The sequence below is a fragment of the Mandrillus leucophaeus genome, unplaced genomic scaffold, assembly GCF_000951045.1.
Source record: "Mandrillus leucophaeus isolate KB7577 unplaced genomic scaffold, Mleu.le_1.0 Scaffold1212, whole genome shotgun sequence".
NCBI lineage: Eukaryota > Metazoa > Chordata > Mammalia > Primates > Cercopithecidae > Mandrillus > Mandrillus leucophaeus.
The window spans coordinates 281,068-303,547 of NW_012100455.1; the positions used below are offsets into that span (position 1 = coordinate 281,068).

A 22,480-nucleotide genomic window follows, 5' to 3' on the forward strand; every position below is an offset into this window, starting at 1 on the left:
ATTTCAGATTTCTCTGATCATTTAGGGCTTCCAGCTTTCTTGTTTCATCATGTGAACTAAACAGATGGGGTCAAATTAGAATTCTACAGACTAAATTGTAAATAAAACAGACGATATTATGTTTGGTATATACTTATGTACTGTTGCATATGCTTTCCTTTCTTCCTCAAATACTTTTTACTGCCCATATATCATTGTCATACACTTCCCACCATTACTTATATTTTATAATGCAGGACAGTGTCAACTGAAGAAAGCCTTCCCTGATATTTCTTTTTTAAATATATATTTATATGCCAATAATAAAGAAAAAAAATCTACATAATCACCACTCATGTTTCTAGCATTAAGATTAAAGGTACCTAAAGGACATTTCACTGTTAAGTGTGTAAAATTGTAGTAAAATACATATAATAGTTATCATTATAACCATTTGAAGTATACAGTTCAGTGACATTAAGTACTTTCACATTGTTGTGCAACCATCACCACCATAACCACCATACATCTCCTGAACATTTTTGGATCTTTCCCAACTGAAACTCTATATTCATTAAACATTAAGTCCTCATTCTTCCCTCCTATCATCCCCTGGCATCTACCATTTCACATACTGTCTTTAAATGTGACCATTCTAGGTACCTCATATAAGTGGAACCATACAACATGTGTCCTTTTATGACTGGCTTATTTCACTTAGAAAGTCTTTAAGGTTCATCTACATTGTAGCATGTGTTAGAATTTCCTTCTTTTTAAGTTTCAATCATATTAAAATGCATGCATATATATATTTATGTATAGTCTTACACACATATATATGTGTGTGTGTATATATATAGACACACACAGCCAAAAGGTAGAAACAACCCAAATGTCCATCAAATGAATGGATAAACAAAATGTGTGTGTGTGTGTGTGTATGTGTGGATAAATACTATTTTTAGTAGAGATGGGGTTTGGTCATGTTGGCCAGGCTGGTCTCAAAGTCCTGACATCAGGTGATCCACCCTCCTTGGCCTCCCAAAATGCTGGGATTACAGACATGAGCCACCACACCCAGCCTCAGCAATATTTTATAGTCAGTTTACAAGTATTTCACTACTTTGCTTCAATTTATTCTCATTTTATTTTTTTGATATGTTTGTAAATGACATTATTCTCTGACTTTACTTTTTCAGATTGTTCATGATTAGCACACAGAAATGCAACTGACTTTTGCTTGTTGATTTTGTTTTTCTTCTTTCTATGTGTACATAGAATCTTTGTGAATTTTGACTACTAAGGTAATGTCATTTGTGAACAGATATAATTTTAGTTCTTCTTTTCCAACTTGGATGCCTTTTGTTTCTTTTTCTTGTGTAATTGCTCTGGCTAGGACTTCTAGTACTATGTTTAATATGAGTGCTGAAAGCAGGTGTTTTTGCCTTGTTCCTGATCTTAAAGAATACGCTTTTTAATATTTTGTGATTCACTATGGTGTTTGCCGTGAGTATTTCACATATGGCCTTTATTATCTTGAGGTTATTAGTGGTTTTTAATTGTTTCTTTCATAATCATTAAAATCAGATAACTATGAGGGCAATGCTATGCCAATGTTCAATGTTTTAAATAAACCGATTACTGAAACCTCAACCAATTACTGAAACCTCTAACTCTATAGTATATTAGTCACAGTCTAATGAGATAACCAAAAGCACTTGAATATTTAGTGTTTGGCATCCTTATTGCAAATAATTATTTACACAAATTACAGAATTGCTGAAAAGTCAAATATTTGACCGTGAAGACTCCCAGAAATTAGAAAGAAATGATTCTAATGTGACTCTGGGCCAGTGAAATAGAAAGGCAGCGGTAGTGTAATGATACATTATTCAGAGGTGTGAGTCTCTCAGTGGAAACTGAAAACATAACAGTCCCCTCTGGCAGGATTTGGAACCATGGGCTAAATGCAGTTGAAGAATATAAAACATTAGGAAAAATACCATGACATCTCTTTCATCTTCTCTAATATTTGTTTTTCAGTGTCCCTATTGAACAAACTCTGCAGAAGATAGATGATCTGTTATCCTGGAGCCTCCAAAATCTATCTTTCCTGAAATATTAGAGAAGAAAAAAATTGAGGAACATATCTGTAGGAAAGCAAATACAGTATTTACATAACATCTTAACCAAAATAAAAATAATGATGCACCTATACATGATAATGCATATCGTGTCCTTGATCAAGCAAGTAAAGTTCAGGGGAATTCGGGAACAGGAAGCCAGCTAGGAAATTTCCTCTAGCTTTGTTTTTTGGAGCTAAATACAGTTTAGGTAAGTTACTTCAGGATATCTGGAGACATATAAGGATATTAATGTGATCACTCTCGTTAATTAACAGGCCAGTCTCTCCATGATGTCCTCTAGTCCCTTCATGTCTCATCACGTATGTTCTAAAGAAGCATTTAGTTTACAACATTTGCATGTACTTAAGTCTAAGAAGTACAAGAAATAAAGTATCTCAAGAGGCCTGGAGTCTAAAGACCATCTCTTATTGGTTTCTATGATCAGAGTTCAGGTGGTAAAGAACAACCAGATTGAATCCCGTTAAGAAACCATATTTTGCCTGGAAAGACTGGGAAAGATTGGTGAAACTATTTACAATGTTTGGAACTAAACAGCATTCTCATGAGAGGATATATATATATGTGTGTGTGTGTATATATATATGTGTGTGTGTGTGTGTGTATATATATATATAGAGAGAGAGAGAATGTTCCTTGCAGACCTCTTGTCCCCCAGGATAAGAAGTATTAGGACACCTATTGTTCTTATAGCCATCATTCAGCTGAGTCTCTGGCTGTGAAGCGAGACCATCTACTTACAGAGGTAAGATAAACAGGTTATAGGCAGTAAAGAGATGGCTAGATTGGGGGAGAAGTCAGTGCTTCCATGAAAAAGGAATGTTGAAGCCTAGGATGGAGGTAGCAAACTAAATCCTAAGAAGTGAATTCTCAGCCCTCGTGGCTGTCTGAAAGGTACTTTTTGACTTTAGAGAAAGTGACATAGAAGAAGACTAACTCAATATTCAAGCTGAAATTTATCTCGCCATTGGATTTAGTCCTGATATACCTTGGTCAAAACTTTATTTTTCTTAACATGCTTACTTTTACTCATACAAAAAGGATTCCTCAAATTCCATAGGTTCTTTATATTAATATATTGATATTTTAAGCAAAATAGCAATTTATTTTATTGTATACATTTAGGGTGTACAACATGATGTTTTGATATACTTATATTGATAAACATATACACAACAAATGATCACTATAGTCAACCAAATTAACATATCCATTATCTCCTATAGTTGATTTAATTTAATTTATTTTATGGAGACACTGGTATGATCTTAGCTCACTACAGCCTCCATCTCCTGGGTTCAGGCGATTCTCCTGCCTCAGACCCCAAGTAGCGGGGATTACAGATGTGCACCAGCATCTCTGGCTAATTTTTGTATTTTTAGTAGAGACAGGGTTTAACCATGTTGGCCAGGTTGGTCTTGAACTCCTGACTTCAGATTATTCACTTGCCTCACTCTCCCAAAGTGCTGGGATTACAGGCATGAGACACCATGCCTGGCCAATTTTATTCTTTAATGTATTTAAAATCTACTCTGTTGGCCAATTACTAATATGTAATACAACATTATTAACTAAAAATAATGATTTACCAATTTAAAATTTGGTATTCTTAGAACTTTTCCAAAGTAATTGTTTATATTTTCCAAGCCAATCATTCTGAAAACTGATATCTGTGAACCAATGATTTTTTTACAAAAGTTCACTTTGGAAACAAAAATCAAGTCACATGCATTGTGTGATTTTGAGGAATACATTCTGTACATTCTCAATCTGATTGATCATTTATAAAAGAACACAAGTAGCATGAATACTATGGTTCCAAGATTTAGACATCTTCTAAATTGGATTATCCTTTGTAAAATGATAATTTCTTACTATTGAGTTTGTATGATTTTATGAAGAATAAGGTATTTTCTTTATTAACTCAATGATTTGCCTTCCAATATAGCACCTGCTTTGTTTACACCTCTTCCTTCTGAAATATCAACTAATTACCTTAGCTGCTTTCAGTATTTCCTTAATCTCCTGTTCTTCCTTTCTCTAAGCACTATCACTGATAATAGACAAGAAAAGTTAAATATACAAATGGCAAGGTAGGTGTTCTTTTCCTTTTTTGACTGTCTCAGATGGTAGAAAATTATATCTCTATATTTGTCAATATATCAATTGCTAGCTCTGTAATACTACTACAATGTATCTAGCCAGCTGAATAATACTTTCTGAAAAAAATCACAAATATATATGTAATATATACTCACATAGAATACTTTTCTGTGAATTATTCTTACCTGAAAAAGCACACTCACATGCATCTGATTCATTGAAAGGTGGTACTACTGAGAACATTATTCCATAGCCAATTCTATGTTGTTGAAAGTACACATCTTTCCCCGTCCATAATAATAATAATAAGGTTGGTATTCATGTATCTATAATATTTGTGATTTTTAATTTCGACAGAAACATGGACTATCCATTGCTTACATAATGCTAGCTTTCAACAGGACCAATCTTCTACCTATCATCTTCCTACTGCTTGGCATTCCAGGGTTGGAAGCTGCCCACAAATGGATCTCTGTCCCTTTCTGCCTGGTCTACATATTGTCACTGATGGGAAATATTGCTCTTTTGTTAATTGTCAAAACAGACCCAAAACTGCATGAACCTATGTACCTCTTTCTATGTATGCTCTCTGTGGCTGATTTGATGCTTACTTCTACTACTCTTCCTAAAATACTGAGCCTCTTCTGGTTCAATGACAGAGAGATCTACTTTGAAGCTTGCCTCACTCAAATGTATCTTATCCATTCTCTGTCTACCATGGAATCTGGATTTATCTTGGCCATGGCTTTTGACCGGTACGTGGTTATTTGTCACCCAATGAGACATTCTACTATCCTAACACCTGCAACGATTGGAAACTTAGGTTTGGTTACTGTCTTCAGAGGAGCTGTACTCTTCAGTCAGTCCACATCCCTTCTTCCTGAGGTGGCTTTCCTACTGCAGAACGAATGTCATCTCACATACCGACTATGAGTTTATGGCCCTGATAAAGCTAGTTTGTACTGAAACCAAGATTCGTAGAGCTTACAGCCTAGTCATAGCATTCCTGACAGGAGGACTGGACTTCGTATTGATCATCTGTTCTTATACTCTTATTCTTCTAACTGGCTTCAACCTCCCATCCAAAGCTGCCCACCACAAGACCTTAAGTACCTGTGTCTCCCATGTGTGGGTCATCTTGGTGTTTTACACACCAGCCTTTTTCTCTTTTCTTACCCATAGGTTTGGCCACCACATCGCTCCACATATCCACATTTTTGTAGCCAATATATACCTTCTTATTCCGCCCATGATGAATCCTATTATTTATGGTGTTAAAACTAAAACGATCAGGGAGAGGTTCTTTAAGTTCTTAACAATAAAAGGTTTTTGATTTTGCAAGGATATTTGATTCTCCTGGGTCATCAACAAAGATAAGGGTTTACAGAAAACATTTAAAATAAATCAGCATTCCCTTAAACTTTAACTTTTCAGTGAAAGTTCTGCTTCATATAGACTGTTAAATCATGTTAAGCATATTGACTTCAGTGAGCAGTAATGAGTATGGAAGATGCAGAGAAGGTTGAAATATTTTAGACCAGAATTCTAAATCTTTATTTATGTTTCTAAACCTGATTTTCTGTGTAGATTTTACAGCTTGTTAAGATACAACTAAATTTATATTTAAATAATTTTGAGTTTGATAATGTCTAATTCATCTTTTCTTTTATGAATAATTTTTGTGTTAATCTAAGAAATGTATTGCATAAATTTGGGTAATGAAGATTTTCTCCAAAAATTTCTTCTAAAACTTTTATGTTAGATAAGGTGTAAGGTTTTGGTTCAGGTTTATCTATGGTATAAGAATAACTGGAAATTCATGATTGTGAATTTGTGTCTTAAGTGAGATGATTCACCTTAATAATTCTGAACATAATTGAATCTAATTTCCCTGTTTCATAGCTAAATGTTTTAATGTCTACTCTATTTTCCTGAATCATATACACATTTTTGAAAACCAACATAACAGCTATGAAGGAAATAAAAATATTTTAGTCCAAAATATATTTATTTAACATATTATAAAGTGGCCCTGCAAAGCTGTCTTTTGTGGGGAACGTTTGTATCTGTAGATCTATAGAGAATCTGCATTAATGCGCCTGGCCCTTCCCTTTTTGGTTAACGGAGAGTCTGATACCTTTAAAGTTCTGGAAAGAAACATTTGTCTTCTCATCTCCCTGGGGGCTTCTACCTGTGAGGTTTCATCTACATAACAACCTGTGCTAGATAAGCCTCCTCCTCTCCCTGTCCTGTAACCTGTCTTGCTATTAAAATAAGTTACTAAGGTAACCTGTTTTGCGCCGTATCTGCATGCTCATTCTTGGTGCAACCTCAAGGGGGTGTTTAAGCTTCTGTACCTCATTGGGAGGCTTGGATGTTCATTCTGAAGGCTCCTTTATATGTTAAATAAATTTGTATGCTTTTTCTCCTACTAACTAATCTGCCTTGTTAGTGAGTTTCAGTCTTTGTATCGATAATCAACTTTTGTGTTTTCACTCTTTATTCTATGTTATAGCTCCCACGACAGAAAGCTAGACTCAATACCTTGAGCACATGGGGCTCTTATGCTTGAATCATCTTACTGTAATACATATTTGACCTTTTCTCCTTTATCACTTACAGATTTGGTTATAAAATTGTTCCACATATCCACATCATTATAGACAACATTACTTTGTTATCCTTCTTATGTTGTACCCTACCACCTATGATGTAAAAACCAAAAATACTGAAGAGAGGATGCTTAACATCTATACTTTATAAATGTTTGAGCCTGTACGTTTGTTTGCTTGTTTGTTTTTTAATTATACAGCCTATTCAGCAAGACAGGTAATAATCATGGAACTATGGCTTTGTTTATATTCAAATAAATCAACATTACCTAAGAAGACACAAACTTTCCAGGTAAACATGGAGTTCATATTAACTCTAAAAAAACAAAAATAACAAACACATAGTTAATATGTGGGATAGAGTTGGTCCTCACAAATGGAAGACATACAGTATTTTGTGAGAGGTATTGCTTTTTTCATTACAAGGTGATTTCTTCATTTGTGCTTGCCCAGCACCTACATTTGGGTTCAAAACACATCGACCACATAGTAATTCCTTTTTTAAAACAGATGTTCGATTAAGAAGGATGGAGACGACTGCAAGTCTCATTCTTAATCGATTTTACACTTCTACTTTATTTACAGACACAAAAATAGTTGATCACAAAACAGAAATGAGAAATCACAATGAGAATCGTGCCCTCAAGTTTTTGAGTGAATCAGCATAAAGTTGTTCCGTGGATGTTTTAGCCATTTTTAAGAGGCAATGAAATTCAGTGGAAAAAGCTCAGTCAAATCACTGTTGTATTCTGCCTGTGGTTCCCACCTGCAAGTTGGGGAGAGCCCCATATACCCTTATCTTACCATGTAATTTAAAAATCTGAAATGTATAGGCTAATGTGCACTTATAAATTTAGATGATATTCATGTTTTTCTTTTGCATGTGCTGAGGGTTAGGAGTTCAACTTTATGCACCCATAAAATTGAAGTTTTGTGGTCATGTTCTCTTCACTGTCAGCATTTGGTTAATCTCTCATTCACTGAGTATCTGACAAGTGTCTATTCCTTCAATAAATACTCATCGAAATGGTCTGCTTTGTGCTCCAAAAGTTTAAATTAGAAATTTATATGCAACTTAATTATAAAATTTAGAAAAGTGCATAAAACTGGACATGGAGCAAACTGTCAGCACAAAAGCTAAAAGACAAATTTGGAAAAAGTAGTGTAAATGATTGGCAGAAAGGAGACAGGAGGATGGGAAAGCTATAGGGAGTCTAAGACTTTCATCGAATTGTTTTGTATTGTTTCCACTGTATTTGCTACAATAAGGGAAAACTAGCGCAGGTAACCATTTCAAATAATTTATATTTTTATTCAAATTAATAAAAATATTCAATATAAAATTTAAAAAAAAACAGATGTTCACTCATTCTGTTATTTCTTGGTAGACACAGACATGTTGGCTGGGAGTGACTGATATGCAAATGTCAATACAAGTTTATAGAGAGGCAACATTTTTTTCTCTTGCTTGTAAACAGTTACTATTCTAGTAACTAAAAATAGAAAAGTAATTAAGGACAAAGTGTGTATCTGAAAATCTTAGATATTCTTCCATTTGAAAGAAACTGGGACCAAGATTGAGGTTTAGCTTATTATATAGACTTTAGTTTTGTTTATTTTAAAGAAAATGAAGATTGTGGTACAACTGTTGGAGTTTTATATAATTCACTATGTGCCACAGCAGGAATTTAGATGTTTTGCCTTGAGAATGATATATGTTTGAAACATTTTAATTAGAAAAAAACTTAAAAAGGAGAAAGAACAGAAAAAGAAAAGTATAATTGTCACCTGAAAATCTAAGCACAGCTTTTCTGCTAAATAAGAGTGTTCTTCTTCTCTGTAACTATTAACATAATTTTAATAAACAATGCAAAACATGTTATGTTGCTTAATATGATATGGATCATCTTAATCCCTCCACAATGACTATTTTATTGTGATTGTGCCATAGAAATATTTGTTTTAAAAATTTGAACACTGAAAAGGTCAAATGAAGAAGGAAAAAAAAAATAACTTGTAAATCTACTAAAACTGTCTTTGCAAAATATGACAGGGAAAGAGATCTGGCCTAACCAACTCCTTGCTTCTAATCTCCAAGCTGTCCTTGTTCATTTCTGGGTGTAGGCCAAACTAACTTTAGAGGAAATTTATTTTATAGTTTAACTTGGAAACAAAGATGATAACAGCCCTTTCCTGGAATATATCCCCTTCTTGCCCTGGAAACAGTTTGCCTTTGTAGAACTAACAAATTAGTCACAAAATTAGAAATTTTGGTTTAGGATTCATGCAGCGAGAGTACACAAGATTCTAAACCTCCTTAATTACTCCTAGAGATAACATCACTATTGTAAAACCTAAGATTGGTGATTGAGATATTTTTCAAACCATACAGTTGAATCGGCTGGCACCATTCAGATTGACAAACTGGGTCATCTGGTCTTCTGGGCTCCACCCAGGGATCAACTCAGCATCAGCAGACAGTGTTGACTCCCAGTGATTTAATTTCTGTCCCAACCAACAGGCACTCCCCACTACCTGGGCCTTTACCCACCAAATTATCCATACTCTAGCTGGCTCTGCATGCATTAACCTTTGTCTATTTCGGTTCCTTTGTCTTGATAAATCAGCTGTATCTGAGCAGCAGGCAAAATGAACCCATTGGGCAGTTACACCACTGTACTGACAGAAAGTAAATGCAATAAGCATCTTGTGAGTCTTACTTTCATGAAACTATGAATTATTTTATATATGAATTACATAACTCAATAAATGTGAACAGTCTATATTTATTGTTTATTAAATTACATCAGGCATTTAAATAGTTTTTAGTATCCTCCATTCCTTATATATTCTTAAATGCCTCTCTCAAGTTAGCCTCTATGACCAGCTTGTCTATCCTTTCATACCTTTCACCATTCTATTACTTTGTACTTGAAAGAAAATATTAGAAAAAGAGAGTATAGGAGGTTTTACAATTTGCTTAAATTAAACGTATATTTTAAAAAGGATTACATATTCTGCACTTACTCAAACTTTATAACTCTGAATAACTTATGGATAACTTTTGTATCAGTATATAATCCTTTTTGATTGCCACAAAATATTTCATGGTATGGGTGTACTGGAACTTATTTCACTCATTCTGTACTTCTAAGAATTGAATTTATTTTTTAATATTTATTGTGTTTTTTTAAAATTTTAACAAATTTTTTCTGTAGTTTTAGATTGACAGCAAAACTGAACAGAAAGTAAAGAAATGTCCCGTACACTCCCTGACCTCACATAAACAGTCCTCCCACTACCAACATCCCACATCAGGGTGGTATATTTGTTATAATCAATGTTCCTACATTGGCACATGGTTACCATCAAAGTCTGTAGTTTATATGATGGTTCAGTCTTGATGTTGTGCATTCTATGGATATTGACAAATGTACAGTGGTATGTATCCACCGTTATACTATCATATAATATATTTTCATTGCCCTAAACATTTTCGGTGCTCCTTCTTTCTGTTCATACCTCCTTCCTCTAAAGCCTTTGGAAACCACTTTTTATTGTCTCTATAATTTTGCCTATTTCAGAATGTCATATACTTGGTGTCATTGCTTCTGTCATTTAGCAAGATGCATTTAAGTTTCCTCCACATCTTTTCATAGTTTGGTAACTTCTTTTTTTTAGTGATCAATAATATTCTATTGTATGGATGAACCAAAGTTTATCCATTCACCTATGGAAAGATATTTGGTTGCTTCTAAGTTTGCAAATTATGAATAAAGTTGCTGTAAACATTTGTATGCAAGATATTGTATAGGCATAAGTGTTTAATTCAGTTGAGCATAGCAAGTTCAATTACTGGATTGCATAATATAAGAACATTTAGTTTTGTAAGATACTGACAAACTGTTTTCCAGAGTGGCAGTACTAATTTGCATTCTCACCAGCAAGGAATGAGAGTTCCTGTGCCCCACATGCTCACTAGCATTTGGAGTGGTCAATGTTTTGGAGTTTTGCCATTCTAAAAGATAAGTCCTAGTATCTTGTAATTTTAATTTGTAATCCCCTAGTCAGTTATAGTGTTGAACATCTTTTGTTATGATAATTTGACATCTGCCTATTTTCTCCAGTAAGCTGCTTGCTCTGATGTTTTGCCCATTTTTAAATTAGATTTTTCTTTTCTTTTCTTTTCTTTTTTGTTTGTTTCACTCTGGGCACCCAAGCTGGAGTTCAGTGGTGCAGTCTTGGCTTACTATAACCTTTGCCTTTTGGGTTCAAGTGATTCTTCTGCCTCAACCTCCTGAGTAGTTAGGATTACAAGTGTGTGCCACCATGCTTGGCTGTTTTTGTAATTTTAGTAGAGACAGGGTTTCACCATGTTGCCCAGGCTGGTCTCAAATTCCTGGGGTCAAAGGATCCTACTGCCTCAGCCTCCCAAAGTGCTGGGATTACAGGTGTCAGCCACCACACCCAGCTGGTTGTTCATTTTCTTATTGTTGAGTTTTAAGAGTTATTTGTATATGCTGGGTAACAGTCCTTTATTAGATGTATCTTTTGCAAATATTTTCTACCAGGTTTTGGGTAGTCATCTTATTCTATTGACAATGTCTTTTGAGAATAAAAGGTTTATTTTTAATAAAATCTGATATATCAATTATTTATTTCATGGATCATGCTTTTGATGTTGTATTTAAAGTAATCACCAAATCAAAGTCATCTAAATTTTGTCCTACATTATATTTTAAGCATTTTGTAGTTTTGCATTTTATACTCAGGTCTGTGATGCAATTTGAAGTTAACTTTTGTGAAGGTTGTATGTTTGTGTCTAGAATACATTTTTTCAGGGATTTGATTTCTGTTTTAGTTCACACCATTAAATGTTACTATATTAACCACTATATTGCATTATTTTTTGCTTTTATTTATGTGGACAAATTCTGAATTGTAAGGTCATTCTCTTCAAAAGTTCATGTATATTGATTTTTTAAAGGTACTACCAAGGCAGAGTGCTCTTTTAAAATGTTAAATAAGAATGTTTTCCAAAAACAATATCAAAGACAAGTGTATCCCAATGTTATCTACTATCTTCTTTAGAGTTTTTCTCCATTACATATAAGATATAACATCTTTTTTTATTTACAATTTCTTGAAAAGTAATAACATGAAATATTATTTTTGTTTTGTGTAGTCCATTTAGAATTCCTTTTTGAGTTACTTTTAGATACTTTTACCAAATTTCCTGTTTAAGAGTTTGACTTGTTTTCTCCTCAGTGACTCACAATGCTTTGTGTATTGTAGTGTTTACTCTTCTAGCTACCAATTCCTCTGCAAGATGTTTGCCCTTCTCCAACCTCATTTTTAAAATTTTAAAGCCAGCTTGTTTATTAAAGATATACCTAAGTCACATGAACTTGAAATTTCTTAGACTTAATTTATGAGTGCCCTTTTATTTGTAAGCCAATTTGATAGGCACAACATGTAATAAGAAATGTACATACAAATAAACACATCTAGACATGTATACACACACACAAATGAAGATACAATAGCTTTTACCTTAGAACCCTAGCTATGAGATAGCAATATAAACTCATTGGTTTACACTACTGGACATTGTTTGCCCTGTCGGTAGTCCAGTGAAGGCTGTAAACCAAAATTTTGAGTAAAGCAGTTCTCATGGCAGTGTGATTTTTTTTTTTTTTTTTTTTTTTTTTTTTTTGAGACGGAGTCTCGCGCTGTGTCACCCAGGCTGGAGTGCAGTGGCGCGATCTCGGCTCACTGCAAGCTCCGCCTCCCAGGTTCACGCCATTCTCCTGTCTCAGCCTCCGAGTAGCTGGGACTACAGACGCCCGCCACCACGCCCGGCTAGTTTTTTGTATTTTTAGTAGAGACGGGGTTTCACCATGTTAGCCAGGATGGTCTCGATCTCCTGACCTCGTGATCCACCCGCCTCGGCCTCCCAAAGTGCTGGGGCAGTGTGATTTTTAAAGGCCAAACCTCCCCAGACTCCCAAGAACACTGGGAACAAACAGCATCACAAAAGCATATCACATACTAACCAGGCTTAACCCTGCTTAGAACAGCAGCACAAAAGCCTGGATACGTGAAACTCCATCCCACTGTCCCATTCAACAGCTAACTCCAGAATTCCAAAAAATAGTGAGGCCAAACAGTATTGCAAGAGAATGTTAGTTTACCAAATTCTAATTTCCCATAACTATACCAAACACACACAAACAATCTCCAGAACACAACCCAACTGCAGCAGCAACAAACCAGCCCCAAGTTTCCAAACAGAAATAGTTGAGGTGCTTCCTCTCTTCACTGGTTGAGCTTGATCAACCTGCAAATGGAGTTTCCTCAGTGGTTTCCCAAATTGAGAGGAGCTGATGCTGCTCTCTGGTACCCAGAAAAGAACACTCACTTGCCCGGACACTACACAGAATTACAAACAAGCTCCCCTAAGAGCCCCCGAGGGTGTCTATACTGCAACAGTCAGGGTGCTTTCCTCTCTCAGTGGGGCTTGTTCGGCCTACAGATGGAAATTCTTTTAAAAATTTCCCAAATTGAGAGGAGCCCCTACTGTCTGGGCCCACAAAATGATACTCATCTATCTGGATATACATGTCAAATTTCAAAGGCAGTTCTTTTAAGGTAATCAGGAACACAGTTGGCACCCACTGTGGCAGGGCCAGAGAGAGTCAAACTCACCTCCAGCCAAAACTGGGCAGGCAGCTGCTTAGGAGGGCTTCTGTACTCTTCCTCTGCATTAGTCTTATTTATCATAAATAATCTTTTACTTTTGTGATTTATTTTCATATAGAAGACTAAGCCTCTGAGAATGATGTACATTCAGCATAGACGTGCTTGTAAATCATCTGCCGATCTGTCTTACAATGCACATTCATAATTCAGTAGTGCTGCAGCAAGGCGTGCCTTTCCACTTTACCCCAAAACTGATGTATTTTCAGGCACAAAAACGTACCACAAAATCATGGAATCAAGATAGCATGTAAATAAATAAGACTGGACAAATTGATTTATGTAAGAAATTTATTTTTATTTTTATTTTTGAGACAGAATCTGGTTCTCTTGGGAGGCTGGAGAGCAGTGGTGCAATCACAGCTCACTGCAACCTTGAATTCCTGCTGTTTAATGATTCTCCTGTCTCAGTCTCCTGAGTAACTAAGACTATGGGCATGTGCCACCATACCTAGGTATTGTTTTTATTTTTTGTAGAAATGAGGTCTCACTATGTTCTCAGGCTGTTCTAGAACTCCTGGCCTCAAGCAATCCTCCCTTCTCAGTCTCCCAAAGTGCTAGGGTAATAGGAATGAGCCATTGCGCCTAGCCTGAAACAAAGCATCAAACCCTTAAAAAGTCCCAATACACATAATAATTTTGTATGTGACAAAGGTGACATTTCAATGTATTGTAGTAAAGCTAGTTTTTCAAATTTATGTTACCAATAAATTTGGTTCTGTATCTAAAAGAATACTTCAAAGCACATATGAGAAATATGCTCTTGCTAGACTGGACTGTAAACTTAAATGTAAAAAAATAATAAACATTTTATTCGTCATAACACTGTATATTCTAGAATTTGGAATTTAATTCTCACATGATTTATCCCATTCTCTATACAGTGTTTCCATGTTTTATTTATATATGTGTGTGTATGTGTATACATATAGATATATATATATGAATATATCCATCTACTAATCAAGCTAGACAGAATTGGAATGTTGCTAACACAAGGAAATGATAATTGTTTAAGGTAATGAATATCTCAGTTTTCTTGATTTAATCATTACACATTGCATGCTTTTATCAAATACCACATGTCCTCCATCAACATGTCCAACTCTTATGTATTAATACAAACTAAAAATTAAAAAAAATAAGTAGGAAACAATAATCCTCAAAGGAAACATAGAGACACTTGGCTATTAATAAGTTACAGTAAAAATTACAATAAAAGATAAAATAATCATAATTAAAAAAATAGAAATGTCTCTAGAATTGTCAGCATACATTTTTATCTGGGTTTTATATGTATCTTGAGGTGTCAGGATTTGGCAAAAAAGGTTATAAAACTATAAACCAGCCCAAACAAAATGATCTTTGTGTGAATTTTTTTGATGAGGAAGACTAATTTAATTTGCTGGTTTAATGAAAACAGCTGAATCTTCTGAGTTATTGGAAAAAGTACCTATGTATTTAACTTTGAGGCTCTTACTTAGGTGAGCACTTCATTTGCACTGGCTATTAAATGGTTAACAAGGAAATAACTAAGTTTAAATGATGGTGCCTAATATCTTAGTTTTGAAAAGTAATCTAGAAAAACTGTTAAAAATAAAATAATTGTGTACATGTAAATGAGATAAAAGTTTTAGGTAGTTTTTTGTTTAACTTAAAATCTTAAAATTATTTTTGATGTGCATGGTATATCTAGGTCATTTCCAATTAAGAAAGGGTTATGATATGGGGAAATATGTTTCTAAAATTGTGAAATTGTACTCATCTATAAAATGGTAATATCTAATAGTTCAAGATTTTTTGCCTCCTATGGTTTCACAAAAATTTAAGGTTATTAAGAAAAAGAATTTTAGTTAATGTATAATGCTGTATATAAATGTGCCAAAGGATGTGTTATTAGTGAGAAAAAATAATTTTTCAAATTCAAAAGTTGTCTAAAAGTTAATTCAAATTATGGACTTCTAAAAGGTTATTTATGAAATAAGGTAATAGGGAATCAGTGAGTAGGGGGGAGAGAAGTGGAGAAAGTATGAATATGAAGTTGAAGTTGTATTTTTGGTATGGAAGGTATAAAGGAAAGATAATAAGTTGATATGAGAAAGGAGCTGGTATGGTATTTTTTTTAACCTAGAATAAAATTAGTGCCTATTTAAAGAAAAAGAAGAAAATCTGGGATTGAATGCAAAGCGTAGGCATGTTGTGGATGGTCTGTGTAAGTCATATGCAGTTTTTTTCCTCCGTATGTCTATCTTCGTGTACATACAGAAAAAAAATAGAAAGTTGAAAAAGGTTAGACAATAAAATATTCTTTGAAATATGATAGAGAAGTGGAGAAATTTGGCTAATTAACACCTTCATGGGTAAAATAAAAAATATTGTAAAGAATATATTGGCAGTTTGGTATTTTATTTTAAATGTGTTAAGAATACAGCCAGATTTAGTGTGGAGTCAAATTTCACATAAAAGTTTGCATTGCTTTGTTTCACACTTTATTTGCTCTTCTGCATAGATAGTCCTAGCACTGAAGTACTTACAGGTCATGTGCCTACAGAAAATTTTTTAATTGCACAAGATATATAGTAATGTTGGTGAACTTAAAGATACTTCATTGTGTATCAGAAATAAAATGTTCATCATGTGCTTTTTTAAGGGTCTGGATGATACTTTAGTCTCCAAGTTTAATTGAGTAGGAGAAAAAGTTGGGGATTGGTTTTCTGATTATTTGTTTTTGCTTCTAATTTTCATTTGTTTTCTGTTTTTTCTCCTTTGAGTTTTGCTTATGTATGCATATATATGAAAACCTCTATGTTTTTTAGTTTGGAAGGCTTTTATTTGGTTCTGTGAATAGTGAGTTTGTTTCCTGTGCATTTCTAACAAGTCATCATTTATTCTATTTATCTGGAATTCCTAGGCCACATTTGTTAAGGCTGCAGGAATTGAAGGAGAACACCATCCATGTAGAATTTGGTTGGTTTTGCTTGATCTGGAGCACGATGAGAGCTGTAAGTTTCCAGGCACATAATTACATAGAAGACTTTTTAAATAAATTCTGAGCATAAACAGTACACTATTTAATATTTGAAAATGTAGATGAGAGTAAACATGTTTAAATGGTCTTTATTTACAAGGTAATTCCATGCAGTCAATAATTTGAGTTGGTTTCAGATCTTTTCCTTTTATGAGGAAAAACTATGATATGGGTACAAAGTTTTAATGTTCAGGAAACATTAGCCTTGTCCTTAAGGAAATTATATTGATCGGGATTGCTCTCAAACTACTTTAGTTGTGTTTACCATTATTAACATTAAGTGATATTCACTTGGATTAAGTAGTAATAATTTTCTCAAAATTATTCTCAAAAATGTGATTTTTGATCACAAGCCATATGTCACTGAGGGGCCTGCATGTGTGTTCTTGAAAACAAAATATGCACAAGAGTTGCACTGGTTTGAAGATTTTGGTGGTGAAAGTTACCTAATCCATTGTCAATTCTGTATCTAGAAACAAATCTTGGTACTGTGTGATAATGTTTTCTTAAATAGCATTAAAAAAAGTATTCTGTGCTTGTTCTTATGTTGTCTTTGTTTTGTTGTATAATATTTAAGTGAAAGATTATTTATCCTCATATTTAAATTCCAAAACTGATATTTGCATTTACCATTTTTTAGTGATGGACAGAAAAGTTAGTTGTTTTACTTTGATAAGTGTAGCATAGGGCCTATCACTTTTTTTTATGCTTTAGGACACAGTTCTGTTTATATTTATATAAATATAACCCAAAAGGAGCTAAACGCTACCTCAGATTTGGCAATGCTTTCTGCATCATTTTAACATATCTAATAAGTCTAGAAAGCTTAATATGTCTCTCTTTAACTTCAGGATAGCAAATAGACGTATGCAGTGAGTAACCAACCTACTTAAATACAGTGGTTTCAAGTGCTGCAGGCAGTAGCTCCTAGATGCTAAACTGTAGTGTTTAAACTTGTAATATGTTAGCGAGAACGCTAGGATTTTCTGTAACATAAATATCCTATTAATTAATGCTTGTGTTAAATTACAAGGCTTTAACTCTTGGGTCTGAAGAAGGAACCAACCCTGCTAAATTTTGAACATTGACCCCAGTTGAAGCCTCATCTTCATTCTCATGAAGAGGTGACAATCAAAATGAAGTACTTTCATAAGATACAAGGTGAGAAATTGAAACTATCCAACCCTTCTAGGTCCAAGGACTGTCGTGGAAGAGGCAGGCAAGTGAGATTGTAAGGGCCAATTTTCAGTCATAAGATTAGTTCAGAGTTTTTCTGTAAGTTAAATCTTAATATCAAAAGCACACTAATGCAAGGCCAGTAATCCAGGTCCTTGTGTTGGAATAACAGGGTTTTCTTGAGCCTTGAGTTGCTCTTTAATAGAAAATTGGAAATGCTTATTAAAAGTTTGTGGAAATCTTACCTTATGGTAAAACTGATTAAAATTACATAGATTTATTTCTAAGGTCTTATTAGCCTTAGCTTTAATAATACACTATACAGAGGTAAACTTTGGTGTTCTATTTTGAATAAGACATTTGTGTAATATTAATGAGATAAAAGATTTTTGTTTACTCCCTGAGGAGACTGCAGGGATAAAATGGAGTTGGGGGTAGACAGATTTAGTTGGGCTCATGCTGTCTTTGTTAGGTCTTATTATTTGGGAAACTGAATCTCCTTTCTATCAAAAGGTAAACACTTTTGTTTTATAACTTTTGCTTAATGCATGATTATCTCATAGTGATGTATGATCCCATTTTGTGATATCAAGTGTCTTAAAACATTGATATTTGGCAAGTTTTCCAAGAGAAAAATTTCAAGTTATAATTCAATCTTTTTGACCTCAAACTAACCTTTTTGGAGATTAGGCTTCCTGAAGTCAAAGAGAGACATATTAAGCTTTCTAGACTTATTAGATATGTTAAAATGATGCAGAAAGGATTGCCAAATCTGAGGTAGCGTTTAGCTTCCTTTGGGTTATATTTATATAAATGTGGTGTTAATATGTGTTCCAGGATTGTATGAGATTCCTAAAATTCTGATGTCTTCATACATGTTGTCAGTAATAGATATGATTATTGTTGTATGCCACAGAAATAACCACATTTCCTGGTCAATTATGTCTTTAACTATGGTTATCTTAATATGTTTGTCATCTACATTTTTTTTTGCTTTGATCCTTCTCAAGAAGTGACTTATAATCAGCTAAAGGCCAGAACTTGCTTCCATCGGGGAGTTCATGAAAATGCCTCTTGAATGCAGGTTTCTGGTAAGTGGAAATGTTGCTATTGGATTAGAAAGAAAACTTTCAGGGCAGTAATTGAAAGGTTGATGTTTTCAAAAGATTGCTAACCCAATATGAAACTATGAAGCAGAGCAAGAGTTGATTGCATGGACTGAACTAATGGAGGACTGAAATTATTTTCCTGTTTCTTTGTTTTTGTTGTTTGAGATATTGCTGATTCTTTCTGTTTAGAGTTTCTGAATCTGGAATTTTTTTTTTTTTCCTTTGGAGCTATTTATAGCCTTTAAGTATACTGTAAGTATATTGAGTATACTTTCATAAACAGAATTTGAGGCATATTTCTATCTCTGCCTAATTTCCCCAGAATTTGTAAACTATTGTTAATATCCTTAAATCATGGAAATGTATTTTGTTTGCATACAGTTAATAACAATGTGTTTTCTCTTATAATGGGACACAGTTGGAACAACTGGTTATTTTCTCAGGGCTTTGACTGAAATGGCCTTGTGAGAGGTTCCAGCAAAGCCAATTTAGGAGCACCTATGTGGACAATGATTCTTGCTGCACTTTTTGTGGGTAATCAGGCCAACTACAAGGGACTGAAGCTTATTTTGCAGGTAGGTTGGTCCTGCTGTCTTTGGTGAAAGTGGGGGATGGGAGAGAGAAATATTAAAAAAAAAACTCCATATGAGATTAACTCTATATTAGATTCCTGTATATAATTAATTACCTAATTATAAAACACTTTTTGTATGTGAAACACAAATCCATTTTCAGATATTTACAAATATTTTCTTGCAGTCTGAGATTTGCATTTCCATTCCCTCAATGGTAGTTTAAAAGAGCAGAAGCTATTAATTTTTGTGAAATCCGGTTCATTAATTTAAAAAATATGTCTGGTATTTGATCTTCTACATAGCATTTCCTAAAAGTTTTATAATTTTAGGTCATGCATTTAGGCTTCTGATGTATCTTAATTTCATTTTTATAGGATGTAAGGTATAAAGTATATATTTTTTAATATGGTTACCTAATTGTTTCAAAACTATTTGTTCTATAACGAGTTGCCATAGTAGCTTGCTGAAAATCACATATGACAATTGCTTATCTCTTTATTTATGTGTGCCCGCAATAATTTCTCTCTGTATTTTTACATTTTTATGGAGGTTTTATATATATATGTGTGTATATATATGTATACATATATATACACATAATTGTATTTCTAAATATTTTATATTTTCAGTTGTCTTAAATGGTATTTCTGTTTTATTTATAGTAGTATGCCAATAGTATAAAAGAAATACAAGTGTTTGTGTAGTGAACTTGTATCCTGTGAACTTCTGAAACTCATGTCTTATTAGTTCTAGTGACTTTTAGTAGATTACATAAGATTTTCTACATAGAAACATCATGCTATCTATAAAGTTTGTCTCTTTTCAATACCAGAGATTTTTATTGCCTTTCACTTGCCTTAATGCATTTTTTAAAACTGTCAGTAGAATTTTGAATAGATGTGACAACCTTGCATTTTTTCCTGACATTAGAGATAAACATTTAGTCATTAATCATTCAGTGTGATGAAAGCTGTCAGTTTTGATAAATGTCTCTTATCCAGTTGAGGAAGTTCTCCTCTTTTTTTAGCCTTCTGAAATGTTATCAGTGATTGATAATGGATTGTGTCAAATGCTTTTTATGCATTTATTAAGAAGATCATATATTTTTATTTTGCTTGATAATATGTTCACATACACTGGTTGGATTTCAAATGCATAAATTGCCTCTGTAGTTATAAGATAAACACTACCTGGTTATGATACATCATCATGTTATGCAGTCATTGAATCAATTTGCATACATTTCGTTAATAATTTTTACAACTTAGTTTATGAAGAAATTTTGGTATTTTATTTCATTTTTATATAATTTCCTTCTCTGGTTTTGTTATCATTGTAGAGTTGGCAACAGAGAATGAGTCTGACTCTTTCAGAGACAGAATTGAAAGATAAATAACAAGCAGATGGCAACAACCCACTGCAGTAAACTAAGGAGTATTACCTAGATCAATCAATATTGACAGAAAAATAGGCAATTGAAGGACAGAATTATAAGGTGTTGATTTATAGGTGAAAGATTCAAGAATTGTATTCCACCAAAATTTTCCTTTTTTATCAAATTTCTACATAATTTCACTGGTGACATGAAGAACATCTTTGTCCCTACAAATTCAAGAATCTCATTTCATTATTTTACTTCGGCCCACAATCTTGTCTTACTCTCAATAAGCAAAAAACTATTGAAAGTCAATATGGAAATTAGGTAAAGGAACCACTGAGCGTAAGTTTCAGAGGCCCTAATCATGGCTGAAGTCAGGTCCAAGTGGCCCTTTACCCAGTGTCAATTTTGGATTCCCTGAGTGACATACAAGCTGAAGGATAGCCTGAAATACTTTATGAACTTTAGAATACATTTCAGTCACTCCTTATAAACATTCTCACAACTCAGTCCCGAATTTGTTTTGTCCTAACCCCATAAATGACTGGATTTAAACAAGGAGGAACTACCACATACAGATAAGCCACGAGGATGTGAATGTACTGAGGAACATTTCTACCAAACCGGTGAGTCATAAAGGAGAAAAATGCTGGTGTATAAAAGGCTAAGATGACACAGACATGTGAACCACATGTGCTAAGTGCTGTGAGCCTGGCATCCCTGGAAGGAAGGCAGAAAACAACTTTTAGGATCTGAACATATGAGAGGGCAATGAGGATTAAGTCAAAGATCAGGGTAGCAATGGTAAATAAACCATAGATCATATTGACCCTTATGCTGGCACAGGCAGGACGAGCGATTCCCATATGTTCACAGTACGTATGAGGGATAACGTAGTGTCCACAAAAGGGCAATCGTTCAAGAAAAGGACAGAAGGGAATGGCAAGAAGCACTGGCTTTCCCACTACAAAAGAGGCCATGATGGCTACCACTTTGTTGGTGAGGATAGTGGTATATCTCAGTGGGTAAGAGATGGCAACAAAGCGGTCAATTGCCATGGCCAGGAGTACACCAGATTCCATACCAGTGTGGGTGTGAATAAAGAACATTTGGATGAGGCAGCCTTCAAAGCTTATTTCCCTAAGGTTGAGCCAGAAGATGGCAAGCATCTTGGGGATGATGGAAGTTAAAAGACCCAGGTCAAAAAAAGAGAGAAGAGCAAGAAAGTAGAACATGGATTGATGAAGACTCTGTTCAGTCTTGATCACACACAGGATTGTGAAATTCCCCACAAGTGTAATCAGATAAACAACAAAGAAAGGGAAGGCAATCCAAATATGGAAAGCTTCCAGACCTGGGACACCCAGGAGAAGGAAGGCAGTGAGATGAGAGGCAGTGCCGTTCACAAAGGACATCCTGCTGAGGATTCTCAGAAGATACTTTACTGTCTTCTTCAGTATTTCTGGGGAGACATAAGGGAATAGATAGTGGTTAAATATGACTATTTATAATTATAATTTATAATACTATTTATATGCTATTTATATACTATAAATTATAATTTATAATACTATTTATAACAACATGCTAATTAAACTCTTGAAAACATAATAGAAA

At 34.1% G+C, this 22,480-nt stretch overlaps 1 protein-coding gene across 1 annotated transcript; it reads right to left on the minus strand.

Moving 5' to 3' along the window:
* Window positions 1–21,369: 21,369 nt before the first annotated feature.
* On the minus strand, window positions 21,370–22,278 carry LOC105532995 (olfactory receptor 52E4-like). Its single transcript, XM_011971333.1, has one exon. It carries the CDS (start codon window positions 22,276–22,278, stop codon window positions 21,370–21,372), a length of 909 nt encoding a protein of 302 aa, XP_011826723.1.
* Window positions 22,279–22,480: the final 202 nt, after the last annotated feature.